The sequence below is a fragment of the Esox lucius genome, chromosome 4, assembly GCF_011004845.1.
Source record: "Esox lucius isolate fEsoLuc1 chromosome 4, fEsoLuc1.pri, whole genome shotgun sequence".
Lineage (NCBI taxonomy): Eukaryota > Metazoa > Chordata > Actinopteri > Esociformes > Esocidae > Esox > Esox lucius.
Window position 1 is genome coordinate 23,207,004 of NC_047572.1, and position 23,900 is coordinate 23,230,903.

Consider the following 23,900-nt stretch of genomic DNA (forward strand, 5'->3'; position numbering starts at 1 on the left):
CACCTTGTTCTCGTCCATCCTGACACCAACTGGTGACAGCACCAACTCGAGGAAGGCGACCGTGGGAACGTGAAACTCGCTCTTTTCCAGCTTCACGAAAAGGTGGTGTTGTTGCAGCCGTTGGAGGACCTGTTGGACATGGCTGATGTTTTCTGGTAGTGACCGGGAAAAGGCCTCTTCATCATGTTTGACAACGCCATGTTGCTCACCAACCAGAGTGCGAAAAACGTGGCGTGATCCTGGACAACTCCCTAACATTCTCTGAAAAACATCATATTTGGGGAACTGTTGTCAAGGACCATTTTACCTCACACGGGATGTGATGCAGATACTAATTCAGGACTTCAGCAATTGACTGTTGGTAGAGTCCTTAACTTATGCCATCAAACCCCTGCAACTTATCCAGAATGTTAGAATTTGTCAGACAGGGCTGCTCTGATTGACAGGAACCTGGAATCTCACTTGTTGTAAATGTGAGGAACGTGCTAACTTCATGCATATGTGTACAAGTTTAACACTACCAGTTTGAGGTGCACATGCTTGGAGCAAACGTCTCGATCTTTGACTTTCCTGTATGTACCTACTGTAGTGATTTCAATCATTTTCTCAACTTTTTGTTTTTAGATAAATATTTTAAATGTGCGGTTTCTAAACGTAATGCTATTGGTGTAAACATCCGAAAAGATTCAAACAACCTTGTCAACTTTGAGAGAGGACTGCTCCTGGGTGGCCCATTGTTCTCTGCCTTTGTCAGTTGGCTTGGCACCATCTGGAGTGGATGGGCGGGATGTCCAACTGGGCTGCCTTGTCTAGTTACGCTCTGGTAAAGATCATAATGAAAAGAAAGATTAAGGCTGCCACCGCTCAAAAACTAGTCATAGATTAATGCACAAGACTGATGGCAAATCTGTATAAAACCGAAGCGGCATTCCACCTTATCTGTGAAATACGGTGGTGGCCGTATTCACGATGTGACTGCGGACGGAAGCAGGATGATGAATTCTGATGTGTACAGGAACATCTTGTCTCTCAGACACAACCAAAGGAAAATTCATTGGACGGCGCTTCAACACATTGCCATAGCTACCAATTAGTTTTTAGGTCCAAAAACTGCAGTGATCTTGAATTTCAAAGCCAATCACCAGATCTAAATCTGATTGATCACGCCTGTCACATGCTGAAGACAAGACTGAAGGCATAAAAGCTCTGAAACAAACCGGGTCCAACAGCTACAGTGCTAGCCTGGCAGAACGTCACCAGGGAAAATATACAGCGTCTGGTGATGTCTGTGTAGACTTCAACATGAACACATACATTTACATGGTGTTCATCTGTCCAAATACTTGTGGCACCATAAAATATAGACATACTGTGCTTGAAATCTTGCCAAGATTTGTCACATAAAAAGTGTCCGCAAGAGATTTGGGATCACCCTATAAAGAAATACATTTCACCATATTTAAAAAAGAATCTCATTGGCAATTAAATAATAAGTTATAACGCCCAGATTTTTTTAAATCAATTCATTGATACATGTTGGTCTCATATCTTATGTGGTTTCTGAAAAGTCCCCAAAAAAATTATGCTGTAACCGGATTTAGCAGATATCACACAGAGGCCGGGAACAGGTTCCCCTTTAAAATTAAACATTAAAACCTCGAAACCTCATCATTTTTTTCTCGCTTTCTGACCAATCCAGTAAATGGAAAGGAGGAGTTAAAGAAGGACCGCCTTGTTATTAACCGAAGAGAAAAAGTCTGTCTTTCCACTTCCCCATGAAATCTTGAACTTCTGCTTTTCTAGTTCAGTGTGTTCTGGACTCAGCACTGTGCTTGTGATTTAGAACATACTGTTAGCAACGACCTCCGCCTTGTGGACATGCAAGGCAACTACACATCCCCTGTCTCTTTTATAGCTTCATCACATGTAATTAAGTGTAGTAGTACCAAGCTATGTCCACAGTCATTTAGTATGGCCCAGACTGTTGTAGGAGGGCGGGTTACACCAACCTCTGCTTGTCATGTAGAGAACGGCTGGAGTTTTAAGGAAAGTAGGAGGAATGCAACACAGCAGAAAGGCCTATTGAGTGTGTTTGAAAACAGCATTTCAGAATGGCTTCCATCAAGTTAATACAATAATCTGTCCCTTTCGACTAGACTACAGCAGTCTGCCCCAGATTCGAACAGTCTGCATATTCAATCTGTCTTCTTGAGTCTAAGATCTGATTTAATGGTACTGTTGGTGAACAGGCCCCCAGACACACGACGACTGAAACAGTTCTCCTGTGAGAGCTGTTATGAGAGGAAGAGAAGAGAAAGAGAAGAGGAAGGAAGGGGATGGGGAGGAGCTCTCTGCTTTCATATAACAAAAAAAACAAAAAAAAAAAACACAGAAGTGAGAGGTAGAGCGGAAAACATCTCAGACAGCCAAAGTCAGAGAGACGGAGAGGGGTGAGACGGAGAGGGGGAGAGAGAGAGATAGAAGAAGAGGGGGAGAGACATAGTCATGGCTCCTTGGATGAGGACCACTACGGAGAGATATGCCGTAGGTAAGTACTCTGTGCTCACCTGTGCAGACGTGTTTGAGTCTGTGTCTGTGTGTGTATTTTTGCAGAGGGTGCTGGGCCGTCACCCTCACTTCCTCCACGACAGGATGTGGTAAGGTGTCAGTTAACGGACTCTAACATTCTACACTGACATGAGAACATCTGCACAGTCATGAGGTAGAGAGGTATGGTAGAGATAACTGACAGAGCACCGTGTTCAGAGAAACAAAATGGCTGTCAGAACAGAAAGTGTCTTGGTGACATGGCTGTCAGTGATCACTCAAAACGCGATGGGGGAGGCTCAACAGTGCCATGTTTCCTAATCAGAAAGACTGATTCTATCACTGTCACTCTTTGTGAACATAAACTTATTTCTGTTAAGGGAATAGCTGGGATTCCCTGGAGTAGCACTAATAGGCATTTAAAACTGATAGTTTGTATGTGAAAGATGTTCAGTCTTAATCTTTATCTGTCTATGCATCTTATTGGGCTGAAATCAACTCTGATGCGAAATGCACAACAAATTTGGCATAAAAGATAATATCATTTTAGTTGTGTTAGATTGAAAACACAGGAAATGGAGGGAGGAAGCAGCATATGGTTTCTGGGTGAAAAACTGCAACGCTGTGGTTAAAATAGATTTCCATTTCTAACGACATATAAACAGCCGATAAATGGATATATGCAACAATATTATGATCAAATAAATAGAATACAGTATTCCACCATATTATTACTGAAGAACAGGTAAATAGAATACAGTAAACAATCATATTATTACTAATGAACAGGTAAATAGAATACATCACACAGTAATATTATTACAAATGAACAGGGAAATAGAATACCGTAGACAATCATATTATTAATAATGAACAGGTGAATCGAATACAGTTATAACCATACTACTAATGCTGAAGAACAGGTGAATAGAATATAGTTATAACCATACTACTAATGCTGAAGAACAGGTGAATAGAATACAGTAATAACCATAATACTACTGCTTAAGAACAGGTGAATAGAATACAGTTATAACTATACTATTATTGTGAAGAACAGGTTATTAGAGTATATATAAATAAGTGTTTCAGAATAATAATGAAAAGCCAAATGGCTCTCCTCTAGTAACGTGGAATTTCACTGGACATGGGGAGAAGCAGCTGTCTCTGGAGGTTGGAGACACGGTCTACATCCAGGAGACCTGCGATGGTGAGCGGCTGAATAGGAATGTTCTGGATTTACTGGGAATAATATGGGATAGAACCTGGGCATGATATCTGGACATTAATTATGAAGTCTGGTGGTCATTCTTTCTGGAAATTAGACTAACACTAGACTGTTTTCCAGTGAGTTGTGTGTGAGTTGCTGTTACCTGTGTTTTCTGGTTGCAGGCTGGTATAAAGGATACCTTACCAGGAACAAGGACCAACAGGTAAGACACACCTAAGATGTTCAAGGCAGGATAGCCTGCCAAGGTGAATGTGCTAATGTAATTCTGGTGAGGTTGTAAGCAAATGTCTTTCAATTCTACCTCCCTTTCCCACTCTTCCCCTCTGTCTTTCTTATATCCCTTCTGCCTTCTTCTCTCCTTTCTCCCTCTCCCTCTCCCTCGCCCTCTCCCTCTCCCTCTCCCTCTCCCTCTCCCTCTCCCTCTCCCTCTCCCTCTCTCTCTCCCTCTCCCTCTCTCTCTCCCTCTCTCTCTTTTATATCCCCTCTCTGCTTTCTCTCTGTCTTTCGTCCTCTCTTTTATATTCCCTCTCTGCCTTCTTCTCTCCCTCTCTCTTCCTCTCTGTCTGTCTCTCACTTCATATCTTTCATTTCCTCTCCTCTTTTCGCCTTCCTCTCTCTCTTCCTCCCTCATATCCTTAAAGGGTGCGTTCCCGGCCAACATAGTGAAGCTTAGGAAGGTCATCATTGAAAAGCGAGGGTGAGTGGTGTGTCAGTTTGTGTGTGTGTACATGTATGTACCTGTACGTATGTGCTAGTGTGTGTGCACATTTGTCAGTGTGTGTGTGTCTGTGTGTAAATGTGTCTGTGTGTGTGTGTGTCTTTGTTAGAAAGTGTTTATGTACGTACAGTATACAGTGGATATAAAAAGTCTACATACCCCTGTTAAAATGCCAGGTTCTTGTGATGTAAAAGAATGAGACAAAGATAAAACATGTCAGAACTTTTTCCACCTTTAATGTGACCTATAACGTGAACAATTCAATTGAAAAACAAACTGAAATCTTTGAGGGGGAAAAATAAAAAACTCATATAATAACCTGGTTGCATAAGTGTGCACACCCTTAAACTAATACTTGGTTGAAGCACCTTTTGATTTTATTACAGCACTCAGTCTTTTTGGGTAGGAATCTATTAGCATGGCACATCTTGACATGCTCACTCTTCTTTGCAAAAGCGCTCCAAATCTGTCAGATTGCGAGGATATCTCCTTTGCACAGCCCTCTTCAGATCACCCCACAGATGTTCAATTGGATTCAAGTCTGGGCTCTGGCTGAGCCATTCCATAATATTAATCTTCTTCTGGTGAAGCCATGCTTTTGTGGATTTGGATGTGTGCTTTGGGACGTTGTCGTGCTGCAAGGTGAACTTCCTCTTCATCTTTAGCTTTCTAACGGAAGCTTGATGGTTTTGTGCAAAAATTGCCTGATATTTGGAACTGCTCATAATTCCCTCCACCCTGACTAAGGCCCTGATTCCAGCTGAAGAAAAACAGCCCCAAAGCATGATGCTGCCACCACCATGCTTCCCTGGGCATATGATGTTCTTTGGGTGATATGCAGTGTTCTTTTTGCACTGAACATACCTTTTGGAATTATGGCCAAAAAGTTCAACCTTGGTTTCATCAGACCATAACACATTTTCCCACATGCTTTTGGGGGACTTGATGTTTGTCTTTGCAAACTCCAGCCGGGCTTGGATGTTTTTCTTTGTAAGAAAAGGCTTCCGTCTTGCCTACCCCATAGCCCATTCATATGAAGAATACGGGAGATTGTTGTCACATTTAGCACACAGCCAGTACTTTCCCCTCAAAGATTTGTTTGTTTTTCAATTAAATTGTTCACATTATAGCTCACATTAAAAGTGGAAAAAGTTCTGACATAATTTATTTTGTCTCATTCTTTTACATCACAAAAACCTGGCATTTTAACAGGGGTGTGTAGACTTTTTATATCCACTGTATGTGTATAGTATATGAGGTAGTATATGTGTGTCGGTCTATTATGTGACAGGGACCAGGAGGTGGTGTTGTCAGCAGAGATGCCCCTGGTGAAGGAGGTGACCACCACACTAAGGGAATGGGGAAGCATCTGGAAACAGCTCTATGTGGTAAATACCCCAACTCTCTGTGTGTGTTCGTGCATGGATCTGTTTGACGTGCGTGTGTGTGTGTGTGTGTTTTGTGTGGGTGTAACAAGCCTCTCTCACCCTAGGCCAATAAGAAGGAACGTGTGGTACAGGTGCAGAGGTTGATGTGGGATCTGATGGAATGGCGTTCCCAGCTCCTCTCTGGAACATTGCCTAGCGACGAGTTCAAGGAGCTCAAACAGAAAGTCACCTCCAAGATAGACTATGGCAACAAGTATGGCTACGGAAAACAAGCCACTACAGCACTAAAATAGATTTATTTTAGATGTTTTAATTTAAGAAAGTCTTTGTAATAATCTGGAGGATAAACCTTTCTATCCTTTGATTCCACTTTACTCCCTTCCAGGATCTTGGAATTGGACCTTGTGGTACGGGATGTCGACGGGAATATGTTGGACCCGGAGAATGCCAGTGTGATCAACCTGTTCCGGGCCCACCAAGACGCTACCACCAAGATCAATGATCGCATCAAAGAGGAACAGGTCAGACGAAGAGTAAGAGAGGATAAAAAGACTGATAGAAGGTGGATGACAAGAATAGAGAAGTCAAGTTACAGAGACTGGGATAACAGAACATGACCTGGTTTTAGAGGTAGAGTAACAGAGACTGGGATTACAGAACATGACCTGGTTGTGGAGGTAGAGTAACAGAGACTGGGATAACAGAACATGACCTGGTTGTGGAAGTAGAGTAACAGAGACTGGGATTACAGAACATGACCTGCTTGTGGAGGTAGAGTAACAGAGACTGGGATTACAGAACATGACCTGGTTGTGGAGGTAGAGTAACAGAGACTGGGATTACAGAACATGACCTGGTTTTAGAGGTAGAGTAACAGAGACTGGGATTACAGAACATGACCTGGTTGTGGAGGTAGATTAACAGAGACTGGGATTACAGAACATGACCTGGTTGTGGAGGTAGAGTAACAGAGACTGGGATTACAGAACATGACCTGGTTGTGGAGGTAGAGTAACAGAGACTGGGATTACAGAACATGACCTGGTTGTGGAGGTAGAGTAACAGAGACTGGGATTACAGAAAATGACCTGGTTGTGGAGGTAGATTAACAGAGACTGGGATTACAGAACATGACCTGGTTGTGGAGGTAGAGTAACAGAGACTGGGATTACAGAACATGACCTGGTTGTGGAGGTAGAGTAACAGAGACTGGGATTACAGAACATGACCTGGTTGTGGAGGTAGAGTAACAGAGACTGGGATTACAGAACATGACCTGGTTGTGGAGGTAGAGTAACAGAGACTGGGATTACAGAACATGACCTGGTTGTGGAGGTAGAGTATCAGAGACTGGGATTACAGAACATGACCTGGTTGTGGAGGTAGAGTAACAGAGACTGGGATAACAGAACATGACCTGGTTGTGGAGGTAGAGTAACAGAGACTGGGATAACAGTGGTTGATGGTTTAGAGAGGGATAATGCTGGATGAAGCAAGAAAGTAGTTGACAAGATAGAGAGGATGAAAAGCCTTGGTGTCCTATTGTATTTTAGATCCAAGAGTACAGCATAGCCATTACATTTATTTATCTCTTCTCTCCCTCTTTCCTTTCCGTCTCCCTTGTGTTGTAGTCTAATATTCAGTCGGACCACTCTGGAATCTCTGCCCGCATCCAGTCATCTCCCACTCACAGCCTCTACGTCTTTGTCCGGAACTTTGTGTGTCGGATCGGTGAAGATTCAGAACTCTTCATGTCTCTCTATGACCCCAACAAACAGACCATCATCAGGTCTTACTCTGCTCACGTCTCTCTTGTGTTCCTTTTATACTGCCTTTCTGTTTCCCTTCAACACATTTCTATGCTTTTCTTAGTGTCTCAATTTATTTTTCATTTCCTTCGCTCACCCACCACTTTTCTTTTTCTGTGCTACAGAGTACTAATTATGAACTAACAGCGCACATTTGAATGTGGCACATAAGCAGAGACTGGATTGCACCTCTCCCGGCTCTAACTCTAGTGATAGTGACTGATAACTCCCTTACTCTGCCTTTATGAGCAAATACAAAATTCCCACAACAGGCATTTTCTTGATTGGCTTCATTTAACGAATGACCTTCCACAATACCTTCCAGCCACGTATCTTGTGCATCCAAACAGAAATGATCATGCCTGTAACTTTGTGGTGGGAAATGTGTCCATTGTGACGTATTAACGCTGCCACAGTAGCTAGCTACCTGATGGAACATGTAGTGTTTAAGTGTTTTGTAACAGTAAGTGGCTGACAGGCTGGACTGCATGCAAGGGACAACTGTGAGTTCACAAAGTGTTGAGGAGTTTTTGAATGATTTTGATCAGCTAAAGTCAAAAGATGACATGCTTTACTAAGCAGTAGCCCTCGGTCATGGTGATTCTTTAGCTCAGGCCTTTCCTCTTCCTGTCCCCCACTTCTCACATTTCACCAGTTTCTACATTGTTGCGGTCTAATCTATAGTTCATACTTTCAAAATATGAAAATGTAAATGCATATCATAGGTCCTTGGCTGACAGGTAATGGGGTGATCTGTCTATCACTCTTAGAGAGACTGATCTATGCTCTTCTACTTCCACCATATCAGAGTTTAAAAGCTGGCATGTGACATTCCTAATCATGGCAACTGTGTCTTGAGGGCCTCCTTCTGTCAAATAGTGACAGAGATATTTTTGGAGTCTGTCTGGCTTTGGCTTTAGAGGGCTTGGCAATTGCTCCCCATCGTACACTTAAAGGAGAGTGATTGTCTGTCAGTCTGCTGGCCAAAAAATATATTGAGAAACGTTTTTATAAATGTCAAAAGAAATGAATTATTCAATATCCCATTCTCAGATTTTGTACTCAAAGCATATCTCTTTACAGTTGATTATGAATGTTGATGTGTATTTATTTTGATGTATACATTACAATCTTATTGAGTTGATATTGTTTATCAGATATTATTTTTATTAACCTTTTCTGTGTGCAGTGAGAACTACCTGGTTCGCTGGGGCAGTAAAGGTTTCCCTAAAGAGATTGAGATGCTGAACAACCTGAAGGTCGTCTTCACTGTAAGTCACCACTAGAGAGCTCTGTTGCATCCACTTTCAGTCTTCAACAAAATGATCTATCTCAGAATTGAGATACCATCAAATAATTTAGGTCAGCTGTTTTATACTGGGTTTGCGTCATGAGCTAGGTTTAACCAGTTAGCCTCAGTTGCTGGAAAAGTATGGTGTTATTTTGATTTCTCCCTTCATTTGTCCAGGATCTGGGTAACAAGGACTTGAACAGAGAGAAGATCTATTTGATCTGCCAGATAGTCAGGGTGGGCCGTATGGACTTGAAGGAGACCAACACCAAGAAGTGTACCCAGGGCCTCCGCCGGCCTTTTGGGGTGGCCGGTAGGTACTGCAGGGCATAGGACCGTGGGCAGGGTGAAAAGCATTTTGAACTGGGATCCACTGACATATTGAATTGGGGTCCATTGACATTTTGAATTGGAGACCATTGACATTATGAATTCGGGTCCATTGACATTTTGAATTGGGGTCCATTGACACTGGTCCAAGCTTTACACACTGTCCACATTCATTGGTGGACCAGAGATCATGTATTATAACATGAGAGGTCATCCTTGTAAAAGGGTCATTTTTTTCCTTCCTCTCTGCAGTGATGGACATAAGTGACATCATCAAAGGAAAGATAGAGTGTGATGAGGAGAAGCAGTATTTCATCCCCTTTGTCCCGTGAGTCATTCTTCCTCCTCCTTCTCCTCATCCCGTCTTCTTCTGCTTCGTCTCCTTCTCTTCTCACCCTCACTCTGTAATGTAGTTTCTGTATTTTGGTGTGTTTGTCTTTCTGTGTGTGTGTATGGGTGTGTGTGTGTCTGTGTCTCTGCAGGGTCGTCCAAGAGAACGACTTCCTCCACTCCCTGCTGAACAAAGTCACAGCATCCCGGGGAGACAGCGGAGGACAGGGTATGACACTCCTGGATAACTCTTGCTATTTCTTCCACAACTGGTGTGTGTTCAATGCTTGGTCTTCTGTCCCTCCCCATATCTTGCGCCAGATCCCACTACCACACTCCTCACCCCATCCTTAGTTGTTGAAATAGAGACTGACAAAAGGTCGGCGTCACCCTGACACTGCTCCGTCCTCCCACCAGGTCTCTGGGTGACGATGAAGGCTCTGGTCGGTGACATCGTCCAGATCCGTAAGGAGTACCCTCACCTGGTGGATCGCAGCACAGTGGTCGCTCGAAAACTGGGCTTCCCAGAGATCATCATGCCGGGAGACATCCGCAATGACATCTACCTCACGCTGTGGGCCGGAGACTTTGACAAGTACAACAAGACCACCCAGAAAAACATGGAGGTCATCATGATGGTGTGTGACGAGGAGGGCAAGGCCGTGCCGGTAAGTTTGGGGAAGAGTGGTGTGTATTTTACACCAGTTTGAAACCCCTTATACAAGCTGAAGACCTCTTCACACTTACAACCTGGAGGTTCAGCACCGAATCCAAGGGGATGTGGGGAAGGTGGATTTGTTTAGGTGGATTTATCTAAGTGGATGTGGGGTAAGTGAATGTGTCTAGGTGGATGTGCCTAGGTGGATGTGGGGTAAGTGGATGTGGGGTAGATAGATGTCTAGATGAATGTATCTAAGTAGATGTGGGGCTGGTGGATGTGCCTAGGTGGATGAGGGGTAGGTAGATGTATCTAAGTAGTTGTGGGGGTGGTGGATGTGTCTAGGTTGATGTCTCTTAGTAGATGTGGGGCTGGTGGATGTGTCTAGGTGGATATGGGGTAGGTGGATGTATCTAAGTAGATGTGGGGCTGGTGGATGTGTCTAGGTGGATGAGGGGTAGGTAGATGTATCTAAGTAGTTGTGGGGGTGGTGGATGTGTCTAGGTTGATGTCTCTTAGTAGATGTGGGGCTGGTGGATGTGTCTAGGTGGATATGGGGTAGGTGGATGTATCTAAGTAGATGTGGGGTTGGTGGATGTGTCTAGGTGGATATGGGGTAGGTGGATGTATCTAAGTAGATGTGGGGTTGGTGGATGTGTCTAGGTGGATGTCTCTTAGTAGATGTGTGGTAGGTGGATGTATGGATGTGGGGTAGGTGAACTGATTGTCATCTCCTTTCTGTCAATCTATGGTAGAACTCCATCTGTCTTGGAGCTGGGGATCGACCACTCAATGAATACAGATCTGTCATCTATTACCAGATCAAACAACCACGCTGGATGGAGACGTTCAAGGTCAGTGTGTGTGTGTGTGTGTGCGCATATAAAACCAATGCCCACTTTTTTAACATGTAAGACAATGCAGGGTCTGAGTATGATGGTGTAATGTGTAGTGTAATCTATACCAAACACTGAAGGCAGTTATGTGAATATGGTATGGGACATATCTGGCATTAAAAAAATTATGCAAACCAAGAGATGTGATGTGGTCCTCCATCCTGTAGGTGGCTATCCCTTTGGAAGAGATGCACAGGATCCACCTGCGCTTCATGTTTAGACACCGTTCCTCTCAGGAGTGTAAGTATGCCCAGCTCTGTCATCACATGGCATCACTACCAGTGAGTATGAATTATTGTGGGGTGAAGCCAATGTAACAAGCAGACAAAGTAAATGCTTTTTTTTTTTTTTTTTTTTATCCTTTATTGAACACTGTCTTTTTTTTTATTTAACCCCGGCCCAGAAATCAGGATACAAAGCAAAACAAAAGAAACATCTACATGCAAACAACAGTGAAAAGTAATGGTGCCAATTCACAGGAAACTGTAAATGGAGATACACTTAGATATTATACAACTTTGCCATATTTGACAGCCATATCCAAGACTCAGTCACGTGAATAAAGTGCTTAACTATAGTGGTAGCTTACCAAGATGTTAATGCAGACATTTTAAGAAGTTAGGCGGAGCACAAAATTTGTGATCGGTGGTCAGTGCTGGGAAAAAGACATTACAAATTAGAAACACAATGAACATAAGTGTTAGTTCAGTAAGGCAACAGAAGGGGAGCCTGTAATTGCTTCAGGTACTCTTTGAAGAGGTAGAGGTTCAAACGTTTTCAGAAAATTGGCGGAGATCTGCTATCCTAGCCTCAAAGGGAAGCGTCTTCCACTGTTGGGGTGCCAGGATAGAGAACAGTTTTGGCTGGCCAGATCAAAGTTTCAATGCTGTATTTACCTGCCACCTTCCAGTTAAGGACTGCCATCCTACCAACCCCGATAAGCCACCTGATGTTGAAAGGTCTTGTGTCATAACAGCATGGTAGTGTCTCTATTATGTGCATGCAATGCCCTGGACATTCACATAAAGAACCTTGCCATATATCAAAGGCTACAACAAGGTGTTTTCTAGCTTGCGATGAAAAGAAACAGACTTGTTTAGACTGGTTAACTTGAGTCTAAATGTTTTCAACACGGGTCATAAACGACAAAGCTTCCTTAAGGAGGAAGTCCAAGTACTGATGGCATCACTTCAGCTGGTTTGTTTTCCAAAGTGACTATCTGATCTGAGTAGAGGGAAGCTTTCCTGATCTTGAGAATACCATTAGTTGAGATGTCTCTGCATTTTGGAGTCATTTGAGATGAAATGCATTGTTTAACTATATTCAGTGCTTCTTGCAATTTGATAAAATTTAACATATTGTCTGGGACAAGTGCACTCGATGATGGTGGCATCTGGTCTGACAGCTAGCACTCCTACAATGCTTTCATCTGCCAAATGAATAATTCTGTCTGCCCTCTCCCTTTTTTACTTCGGTAGCTAAGGATAAGAGTGAGAAGAACTTTGCCATGGCATTTGTTCGCCTGATGAAGGACGATGGGACAGTGCTGCAGGACGGGCTTCATGACCTAGTGGTCTTTAAGGTCAGAACTTCTCTATTCCAGAACTAATTCATCAACTCACATTCAAACTAACTAAATAAACGGACCATTGCAGATTTCACATTAAAAGAATTGCCGAATTTAATAAGTTCAGAGTCGTAGCCAAATAACCAAGGACACAGAGTTATTATAGATTCACAAGCAACTGAACTGGCTGACTGAATAATTGTAATTCACTGCCAAATGAACTGGAATTATTGATTAACCGCCGAGTGGGATGAAGATGAAGTACTGTTGATTCACTCCCAAACTAAACTCTGACACGCTCTTTCCCTCTCTTCTTCACTTTCTCTCTCCTTCTACTCATAGGGGGACAGTAAGCGTATGGAGGACGTGAACTCATACCTGTCCCTTCCCTCTGCGCGTCACGGCGACGTCCACAAGGGGGCGACGCTGAGCCGCAGCAGTAGCAGTGTAGGAGGGCTGTCAGTGAGCTCCAGAGACAGCTTCACCATCTCCACACTCGTCTGTTCCACCAAGCTCACCCAGAATGGTGTGTGTGTGTGTGTGTGTGAGTGAGAGAGAGTTCTTAGCACAGACGGAGTTTGAGAGATGGATGTCATAGTTCCGTCCTACACACCGACTTGGGGGTACACTCTCACCCACTTCTGCCACCTCACACACTTCCCCTTGCCTCACTGTCAGGGCTCTGCCATACGAGAGCTGTGCAACAGCTGTTGCCGAAGAAGCCAGTTCATCACTGTAACAATCGCTGTGCTGCAATATTAATCACAAATACTGATATATACACACACACACACACAGGCGGAGGAGATGCCTGGAAGAGGGATCTGTTGCCCGCTGTATCTGGACCTGTGTTGACAGTGAACAGATGGGCAGCGGGCAGAGACAGGCAGGCAAATTTGCTCACTGAGATAGACATTACTGATCACCGGCTCCAGCACAGGAGCTTCAGTGGTCAACACTACAGTACAATTTTTTTACAGCAGACAAATTAGTCATTCAGGAAAGGTGAGAGTGATTTGAACATTCCCTCTCATTGCCAAAGAGCCCTGTGGGCTAAATCAGCTGTTTAAACTGGCTCTGGTGTTGCTCAGTCGGGAGTGTGTGGCTCTTGCAAAGCCTCGATTGTTTGGTTCCCATGGAGGTCTAGTATGAAAATGAACGGACTAACTACAGTAAGTGACTCTGAATAAAGACTTGTGTTAAATCTAGTTACGAGTCCCTTTCTGATGTGCTGCTCTAGGCTGAAGCAGCACTTATCTGAAAGCCCTGGCCCCTAATCAAACCCCTGGGATGGGACCAAAGAGTGTGGTTTTACAACGCAGGACTGCGATGCTCTTACACACTGCTGAAGGGAATGCATGACATCCAGTTCCCAATTATCTTTGGTCAGATTGTTTCCTCACACCTCAGGTAGGAGGTGACCAGAGTAGAACATTTCACTGGCATTCTTCCTTTTGCTTGTAGCTTAGAGATAATACTAACTAGCAAAATATTTGGCTAACCGAACTGGCTACCATAAGTTTTAAGGCTTAAGGTGATTGGTATACGCCTCCCAAGTGAGAACGATGATGATTGATTCAATGATTGTGGTCTAGTGAGTGCTCTGTCTGGGTTCTGATGAGATGGATGTGTGGATATAAATGGTTGGTTGTCTTTCCTCTCCTGCTCAGTGGGTTTGCTGGGCCTACTGAAATGGAGGACTCGTCCTGAGCTTCTCAAAGAAAACCTGGAGAAACTCAAGATCATTGATGGAGAGGAGGTGGTCAAGGTGTGTGTACTGAATACTGTGTATTGAGTACTCCGTGTGTGTGGTGTCATCTCATGGCTTCTTTCCCCCCTGTGCAGTTTCTTCAGGACACCCTTGATGCTCTGTTCACCATCATGATGGAGCACTCCCAGACTGACGACTACGACATCCTAGTTTTCGACGCGCTGGTTAGTGTTTCAGCGTTTTCGTGACCTTGCCTCACGCTTGTCTTCTCGCCAACGTGTCTGTCTCCATATGTTGCTGTCTGTCAGTTGGCTTCTGGTCCATATTACAGTGGTATTTTCCCTCTGAATAAACCTGGGTATTTCTCTTCATATTTCTGTCTGTGTGTATAAGGGTCTGGTACTTTCATTCCGAATGAAAAGGTCTGTCTGTTTGTTGGCAGTTCTCCCAGAGAGTAGCAGTGCTAATATAGTGGTAGAAAGGGGTCAGGTGAATATAGATAAGGCATTGGTTATCAACTGTATCTGAGATACATGAGTCCACATGCTGATAGTTATTTTTTTCTCTCACTGTCTCTCTCCGTACCCCCCCCCCACCAGATCTACATCATTGGTCTGATAGCAGACAGGAAGTTCCAGCATTTTAACACGGTGTTGGAGGCCTACATCAAGCAACACTTCAGTGCCACACTGGCCTACAAGTCAGTACTACTTCCTGTGTCTCAAACGTTACCCCACCTCCTGTCTGTCTGTCTGTCTGTCAGCCTGATGAAGACCTCTAACGTCACCCCTCTTCCTGTCTGTCTGTCTGTCAGCCTGATGAAGACCTCTAACTTAACCCTTCCTCCTGTCTCTCTGTCAGCCTGATGAAGATTTTAATGACATTATTGTGACTATAATATTATATTGCATTTCCAATTTGGGGTGGCTGAACTTCTGATTCACGTTTGTCGTCAGGCGGTGGGGTTAACGTTCTCGGCTCTATTGATCATGATGACTCATCATGCCGGGCTTAAAATGACATTTCCACAGGAGATGATGAACGATTTTCCACTGACAGTAAACATAGCAGTTTATCCTCTTCATCATCATGATGGCAGATGACTGGTCTCAAAGGCCTACAAGGGCTGTGGTAGTAGTCTGAGCTGGATGGATTACTGGCAGCGGTGTGGTGTGCACCTAGTTGGAGGTGGCGGGGGGGGGTCCAATTTGAGAATACTTGGAACTGGTAAAAAAAATATTCAAGAAATTATTTAGGAGAAATATTAAATATTTGATACCACCAACGTGAACCCAGAACAACATTTGACCACAAGTTAGGGCTTTTCTTGTAGCCCAGTGAAGGGTGCTCTTAAAAATAACACAAAGCTTAATATGTTGCCAACAGCTAATAGTCCTACTGAAAACGTATTATTTTTACTATTAGATGCAGTGGTAAAAGTGTTGTAATGGGTAATATACAAATAGAAAATGATCACTTATCAGTTCTCCAAGTCTGTGCTGATTTTTGTAATATAACTACGTAAGCACGATAAACAATCTATCAACACAGATAGCCTCTTAACAAAGGCCAGATGAACTCATCCTGAGATATGGCGCCCAGTACTTTGTTTTGTCCTTAATTCCAACAGAAGTGTTCTATTCCTCAGGACCATTATAGAGGGACTGGTATTGTTTAAGAGGATTTTATTGTTTTAATCCGGTTTTAATCCAGTTAACCAACAAGCCAATGGCCATTTTGAGAGGAGTTACATCCACCAAGCTGAGCCTTCTGTGCATTGCGTGCTGGCAGCACGTGTTCCCGTGTGTTTGTCTTTTAATTAGCACTTTTTTAATTAGGACTTTTCCACTGTCTCTGTGTTCCCCTCTCCCTCTCCTGTGGTCCACCTCTCGCTCCTCTCTTTCCCCTCCCCCTCTCCTGTGGTCCACCTCTCGCTCCTCTCTTTCCCCTCCCCCTCTCCTGTGGTCCACCTCTCGCTCCTCTCTTTCCCCTCCCCCTCTCCTGTGGTCCACCTCTCGCTCCTCTCTTTCCCCTCCCCCTCTCCTGTGGTCCACCTCTCGCTCCTCTCTTTCCCCTCCCCCTCCCTCAGAAAGTTGATGTCGGTGTTGAAGAGGTATCTAGATGTGTCCAGTCGAGGGGAGCAGTGTGAGAACTACCTCCGCACCCTCAAAGCTCTGGAGTACATCTTCAAGTTCATTGTCCGCTCACGCACGCTCTACTCCCAGTAAGTGTCATGCGTATGTGTGTGTTGGTGCGTGCGTGCGTGCGTGCGTGTGTTTTGTCTGTGTATCACCCCATCAAGGCCTAAGCATATGATTCCTCACCATCCAACTCTTAGAAGCACAGGTGTATGCACTCAGTCATTCACTCACACACACACACACACACACACACACACACACACACACACACAGAAACACACACACACATACATGTTCAAGCACGTACACACTTGTTTACGCTCTCATACATCTGCCCCTCCCCTACACAGAGGGATAATGTCATTGTGTTACCTAGATAATTCCCAGAGACAGCTTGCTCTGAAAGACGCTGATTGCAGAACTAATGTTGCTAATAAGACTTGATGATGAAGAGGCATTTTAAAAGAACCCTAATGATAAAGTTGCCCTGTTGCTGAATGAACAGGCCGTGATAGAGGGGACGCACAGCCACACAGGGACTAATGATACACCAGCTATGCTGAAGAATGCTCCATGTGATAGCCATAATCAACATTCATAATAGCTCCATTTGATCCTGACTGATTAGAATACAGGCAACTCTCTAAGTGTTTTGGCTGTTTGTGTTTATCATTATGGGATTTGTGTTGTATGTCATTCTCTGTTGGTATGTCTTTTGACATTAGCGACCAAACTGTGTGTGGCGTGTGCGTGTGTGTGTGTTTGTGCCCGTGTGCGAGCATGCGCGCCTGTGTGTTCACACTGCTGGTGGTGGAAAATCGCCACAGGTTCAAATGTTATGTTGTTTTGCTAAGGTGTTCAGTCCCCACCTAGGTTAGTTCAAAGAACACCTACAGACATGCACGCTCCCACGCACACATGCTGTAAGAACCATGGATGGTCCTGCTTGCAGCTGTGACGCACCACCAGCCAGAGAGTTGCGTCTCGTTGAATGTCAAGTCTCCAGCCTTGCCCTGCGTAGGGAGCTCTGGCAGACACTCTGTATTCCAGACAGCGTGCAGAACTGCGCTGTAGCTGAATCTCTAGTACCATTAACTAGACCCATCAATTGTTTAGTGTGCCGCACGTCTGTCAGATCTGTCCATTTGAATGGGAAGTTTCACTTGTCTCCTACTTTATGATAAGGTAATCTGTTAGGGGTTCAGAAAGGGGTTAATCTAGCTGTATTTAAGCCAGTTTAATCATTGTAACAGCCGGGCACGGCCAGCGACCAAGCCGTTTGTTATATCTTAATGTTGATTGTCTTTAGGTTCTACTCATACTGTTTCTGTGTTCATTGTTGGGTCATTTCCTTGTGTTCATTGATTTCACCTGTGTCTAGTTTACTCTTCTCTCCCGTGTCTCGTTTTCCACTCATCACCACCCTATTCAGTCTCCCTAATTCCCTGTCTGTTTGCCGGTCATTGTTTAATGTTATGTTGCACATCTTGTGTGCAAACTGACAAATATTATTCCCCCCTTTCCCATTTAGTTGTTGTAGCCTGTTATAGAAGGTAATACAATGGATTTCCTGTTTGAGGTGCTTGTATGCTGTTAAAAATGTTTCTTATTCATTAAGAATGGGGCATTAGGTTTCCACTTTATAGGTATATTTTCCGCAGTTAAAAAGGTTGTTTTCTCTTTTGTTGATGGTCAATGGATTCACAATTTAATTCAAGCAATAATTTTCTAGCTCTACAGAAAATGTTGCTGTTGATAAGTCACCACTTTAAAATAAGATAACTTGCCAACGCACACACACAAACACACACAGTACTGTAGATACACGCCTGCTATGTCATGTCACCTAGACATGTTTTTTTTCCTTAAGAAAATCTGGGGTAGAATAAGCTGAAAGGCAGAATGGAGGATTTTTACATTGATTTCCCCTTTCAGTATTCTCACTTTCTTACCTTCTCTACACCTGTATTTATCTACCTCAATTTTCTCTCACCCCCTTTTCTTAACTATATCCATTAAAAATATCCCGGCTTCGCTCTCCACCCCCTCTTCTTTCTCCTTCTAATGCCCCCCCCCCAGTTCTGCTGCTTCCTGTTCTGTCCTTATAGTGTGAGAAGAGCGTTAGTTTAGTTGCGCCATAGTGATGAATGGGGCATGGTTAGGCCAGTGTTAGTCAGCCTGGTGAGGATGAATGGGGCATGGTTAGGCCAGTGTTAGTCAGCCTGGTGAGGATGAATGGGGCATGGTTAGGCCAGTGTTAGTCAGCCTGGTGAGGATGAATGGGGCATGGTTAGGCCAATGTTAGTCAGCCTGGTGAGGATGAATGGGGCATGGTTAGGCCAGTGTTAGTCAGCCTGGTGAGGATGAATGGGGCATGGTTAGGCCAATGTTAGCCAGCCTGGTGAGAATGAATGGGGCATGGTTAGGCCAGTGTTAGTCAGCCTGGTTAGGATGAATGGGGCATGGTTAGGCCAATGATAGTCAGCTTGGTGAGGATGAATGGGACATGGTTAGGCCAATGATAGTCAGCTTGGTGAGAATGAATGGGGCATGGTTAGGCCAGTGTTAGTCAGCCTGGTGAGGATGAATGGGGCATGGTTAGGCCAATGATAGTCAGCCTGGTGAGCGGGGTCAGATCCAGGTCCCTGTTCTCTGATGTACAGTTTAGGCCCAGAATTATGAAGCCTATTCTACTGTACACTCCCCTCTACCTGTCACATGTAGCTGTCAGCAGGGATGGAGACAGGAGCAGGGATGGAGACAGGAGCAGGGATGGAGACAGGAGCAGGGGTGGAGACAGGAGCAGAGATGGAGACAGGAGCAGAGATGGAGACAGGAGCACGGATGGTGACAGGAGCAGGGATGGAGACAGGAGCAGGGATGGTGACAGGAGCAGAGATGGAGACAGGAGCAGGGGTGGAGACAGGAGCAGGGGTGGAGACAGGAGCAGGGATGGAGACAGGAGCAGGGATGGAGACAGGAGCAGGGGTGGAGACAGGAGCAGGGATGGAGACAGGAGCAGGGATGGAGACAGGAGCAGGGGTGGAGACAGGAGCAGGGATGGAGACAGGAGCAGGGGTGGAGACAGGAGCAGGGATGGAGACAGGAGCAGGGATGGAGACAGGAGCAGGGATGGAGACAGGAGCAGGGAACTGGGGTCAAATATATCCTATTTATCAGTGTGTGTTGTGTTGCGTACATGTGGTGTGTCTGTGGGATGGGGCTTAGGATTGCAGTGTGCATACGTGCCATGTGTCTGTCATGCCTTTGGGTGGTGGACTGCCATGTATACAGTGTGTGTGTGTGTGTGTGCATACTAAGCCACACGGGGATTAGGAAGGACAATGCTTCAGTAATCGCAATGCTGCCCGATGCTCTCAGAGCCCTGTGGTAATACCCCTGTGGGTCACAGAATTATCCCTCCTCTCTGTGCTAAATACCCCTGTGTGCCACATTCTAATCCTTCCCCCCAGAACCCACTACCCATACTGTAATTAACATTTACCACGCTTAGACAGAGATGAAGAAAGAGAGAGGGGGGGCCAATGAGGGGGGAGGTGAAAGCAGAGTGATGAGAGGATATTAGTTAAATAAGACAGACGCATTGGGAGCACTTTCATAAGGAAGAGAATAGGAGGAGTAGACAAGTATCCGGTTGGGGATTCGACATGAAATACCATTCAGTGTTTTATTCAGAGACCGCAGCAGATACTGGTACAGGTTCTTTAATTAAACAATTAGAACAGAGTAGTGGCACATGACCAAAATACCATGGCTAAGGGTTGTTTTACCATGGCTAAGGGTTTTTCAATACAATGTGCCTGGATACATCCCTTTGCTGTGATTTTGGGCACATACCACAAACGTGTGACGTGGCCTATTGCTACTCTAGGCTGGTTATCAACCTAGCTGAAAAGTAAAGGATGTGCTGTGAAGAAGTATTTTTCTCCTTTCTGGTTTTTGTCATTGAATGTTTTCAGATATTCAACTAAAATCTAATATTATTTAAATTGAACCTGATTGAACAGCACAACCTTTAACAATGTTTTAAATCAGTTACACAACAACCAATGCCCACCTGTGAAAATGTGATTGCCCACACTAAATGACTCAACTCAAACATATTTAAAATAAAAAAATAGGTATATTATTAACAGTCAGTGTATTTGGGTTCATCCATAATTTTTGTAGCAGTATGTTTTCTTTTTTTTTTATCCTTGTTTTTCTGTAGGATGAAATTGAAATTGGAACCAGTTGTGAAATTATTGTTTGACCAAGACAAATACTTTGAATATGGTTAAATTCTCAAGTAACTGAAAATGAGAGATAAAACTGGAAAAAGGCAAAAAAGGAAGTTTCTGAATAATGGATGAGATTCTCTTAAAGTCTAATGGAGAAACAGCTTGGGTTTAGGTACAACTTTTGAATGACTGAAGCTTTTAGTTAGAGGTCCAGAGCTTTAATATTTAATCATTTCTGCTCGCCAAATTTATATTCATTATATAGACAGGCGTGTTTTATCTTGTCTGGCTTGGCATCCCTGATGAAGCAAAATATATTTTGCTCATATAATTTGAAAACAATAGTCCAAAGTGGGCTGTGCCATATTTAAGTAAACTAGGATATTACTAACAAGTTATTCCGATTTTGCCCCTCCATGCTTCCACAAGGTTATCTATTATGGTCATTTGTCTACTTACATTTTCTGTGGAGAGCTCATTTGCAGTTTTTATACCATGGATGTCTACCTCCCCCCGATTTTATAAGCAAACTACAGGCTAATGTCAAAATGTTTCCCTATGAAGAACTGGTGTAGTTATATTAATTTGTCCAGTCAGGAGTGAACAGCAAAGTTATTCAGGTCTTCAGTAAGACATTACAGATTATCTAGCTTGTGGACATGAGTTAAAAGAAATATGAGTGATCCATTCACCCAGACCCCTTTGTTTTTAAGCCTTGGATTTCAAAGCCTTTTTCTTTTTTCAGAACTTCTTGCTGAGTACCTGACAGTATACTGCAGAGTAGTTAAAACGTGCCAATAATGGATTTTGAGCACTTCAAAGAAGGCCTGATTTACTTTCACTGGTATTCACTTAAGCCCAGGGGCTTTTATCAGACTGAATGGATTGAACCGCCTAACGTAGTTCTTCCTGTCTAATCAGCCATTGTTCTGTGTTAATTTAATTTTACATGGTAACATTATTAGGGAAAAAGTCTGAATGTCCTTCTGGGAACTATGTATGATTGTGTTATTCATGTCAAGCCTTATCAAGTATTCTTTTGTTGTGATGTTGAATATAGAAAATTTAAATATTAATTTTTTCATTCATTTCTTTTAGTTCTTTAGGATTTTCTTCTTGTTTTGCACCTGTGTACTAGCAAATGCATTGCTTTTCATCTATTACGTTAGTAACTGCATTTATGGTGTTTTTCTCTTCTCTTTTGACTGCAACTGCTTTTACTTTTTTATTGATTATTATGAGTATTGAATTGAATGACCTCTGAAGGTACATTGTATTGCATTACGTACTATAAGGAAATCTGCTGTGCCTAAACTGTGCTGAAAAGACACTGTTATCCATGGTCTTGTATTATTAACAAACACGTTGTCCTCCAGTAGACTTTGGTTAAATCTCCTATAGCCCCTTATGAGAGGAAACTATGTAAGAGTAAAATGCTGGCTACTAAGGTGATGGTCCTATCAAAAGGACGATGTCTTATGGGGAAGATAGGGTGGGCATATCGTCTACTGGGGGCCTGAACCTCTGCAAATTTGGGAACGTGAAAATATGGGAATGTTCCTGGGCCTTCCTGACTTTGTGCTGGACTGTCCATCTATGTTTCCTCACCTCTATCATTAAAGGAGAGCATGGTAGAGCAAGTGAGTGTGCCATGTCACAAGGTTATACATCACTCCCTCCAGTGCCACAGACCACTTCACCGTGACCATGCCAGATCTGTGAAGTGTAATAAATTGTGATAAAATGTACAGTACATTATGTGGGATACATTTAGGTTGAGTGGTCACAATTTTACCTGGTAATTCTGAGAGCTACAGTCAGGTCCAGAAAGATTTGGACACTGACACAATTTTCATAATTTTGGCTCTGTATGCCACCACAATGGATTTGAAATGAAACAACCGAGATGCAACTGAAGTGCAGACTTTCAGCTTTAATTCAAGGGGTTGAACAAAAATATTGTATGAAACATTTAGGAATTGCAATCATTTTCATACACAGTCCCCTTAATCCAGGAGCTCAAATGTAATTGGACAAATTATCACAATCATAAATAAATTGTTCATTTTTAATACTTTGGTGAGAATCCTTAATACTTTGTCAAGAATCTTTTGCAGGCAATGACTACTTTAAGTCTGGAATGCATGGACATCACCAAATACCGGGTTGCCTTCTTTGTGATACTTTGCCAGGCCTTTAATGCAGCTGTGTTCAGTTGTTGTTTGTTCATGGGTCTTTCTGCCTTAAGTTTTTACTTCAGCAAGTGAAATGCATGCTCAATCAGGTTGAAATCAGGTAATTGACTCGGCTATTGCATAATATTAGATTTCTTTGCCTTAAAAAACGAATGAGTTACTTTCGCAGTATGTTTTTGATCATTGCTCATCTGTAAAGTGAAGCACTGTCCAATCAACTTTGTTGAATTTGGATGAATCTGAGCTGACAATATATCCCTATACACTTCAGAATTCATCCGGCTTCTTCTGTCTTCTGTCACATCATCAAGGAATGCTAGTGTCCAAGTGCCATTGGAAGCAATGCATGACCATGCCATCACACTACCTCCACTGTGTTTTACAGATGATGTGTAATGCTTCGGATCATGAGCCAAGTCTTCTCCATACTTTTTTCTTCCCATCATTCTGGTACAGTTTGATCTTAGTTTCATCTGTCCAAAGAATGCTGTTCCAGAACTGGGCTGGCTTCTTGAGTCTTATGAATGGTTTGCACCTTGTGGTGAACCCTCTGTATTTGCTCTTGTGAAGTCTTCTCTTCATAGTAGACTTGGATAATGATATGCCTACCTCCTGGAGAGTGACATTTACTTGGCTGGATGTTGTGAATGGGCTTTTCTTTACCAAGGAAAGGATCCTGTGATCATCCAGCTATTCACCAGTGCGTTTTTTTTATCAAAATGTACCAAACTGTTGATTTGGCCACTCCTAATGTTCCCGCTGTCTCTCTGATAGATTTTTTTGACAGCCTAAGGATGGCCTGTTTCATTTGCATTGAGAGCTCCTTGTACCGCATGTTGTGGGTTCAC

General features: G+C 43.4%; 2 protein-coding genes across 3 annotated transcripts in view; one reads left to right on the forward strand and one right to left on the reverse strand.

The window, feature by feature from the left end:
* Positions 1–694: 694 nt before the first annotated feature.
* The window catches only part of LOC105025224 (inhibitory synaptic factor 2A), a 76,640-nt gene continuing 53,434 nt past the window's right edge, over positions 695–23,900 (reverse strand). The window contains exon 6 of the mRNA XM_034291991.1: positions 695–820. Coding sequence (XP_034147882.1) covers positions 810–820 — 11 coding nt within the window. The 3' untranslated portion in view covers positions 695–809. The remainder of the gene's footprint in view (positions 821–23,900) is intronic.
* LOC105025225 (dedicator of cytokinesis protein 2) overlaps positions 2,362–23,900 on the forward strand; it is a 103,360-nt gene continuing 81,821 nt past the window's right edge. Inside the window, exons 1-21 of one of the 2 annotated variants that reach the window (XM_029119192.2) lie at positions 2,362–2,548; positions 3,674–3,757; positions 3,940–3,980; positions 4,420–4,475; positions 5,788–5,884; positions 5,989–6,137; positions 6,270–6,417; positions 7,516–7,673; positions 8,882–8,963; positions 9,161–9,296; positions 9,566–9,641; positions 9,796–9,872; positions 10,061–10,311; positions 11,057–11,155; positions 11,365–11,437; positions 12,676–12,779; positions 13,107–13,290; positions 14,435–14,532; positions 14,610–14,699; positions 15,075–15,175; positions 16,565–16,699. In XM_029119192.2, coding sequence (XP_028975025.2) covers positions 2,506–2,548; positions 3,674–3,757; positions 3,940–3,980; positions 4,420–4,475; positions 5,788–5,884; positions 5,989–6,137; positions 6,270–6,417; positions 7,516–7,673; positions 8,882–8,963; positions 9,161–9,296; positions 9,566–9,641; positions 9,796–9,872; positions 10,061–10,311; positions 11,057–11,155; positions 11,365–11,437; positions 12,676–12,779; positions 13,107–13,290; positions 14,435–14,532; positions 14,610–14,699; positions 15,075–15,175; positions 16,565–16,699 — 2,282 coding nt within the window. In that variant the 5' untranslated portion in view covers positions 2,362–2,505. The remainder of the gene's footprint in view (positions 2,549–3,673; positions 3,758–3,939; positions 3,981–4,419; positions 4,476–5,787; positions 5,885–5,988; positions 6,138–6,269; positions 6,418–7,515; positions 7,674–8,881; positions 8,964–9,160; positions 9,297–9,565; positions 9,642–9,795; positions 9,873–10,060; positions 10,312–11,056; positions 11,156–11,364; positions 11,438–12,675; positions 12,780–13,106; positions 13,291–14,434; positions 14,533–14,609; positions 14,700–15,074; positions 15,176–16,564; positions 16,700–23,900) is intronic. The other variant, XM_010895771.4, reaches the window with a different exon arrangement.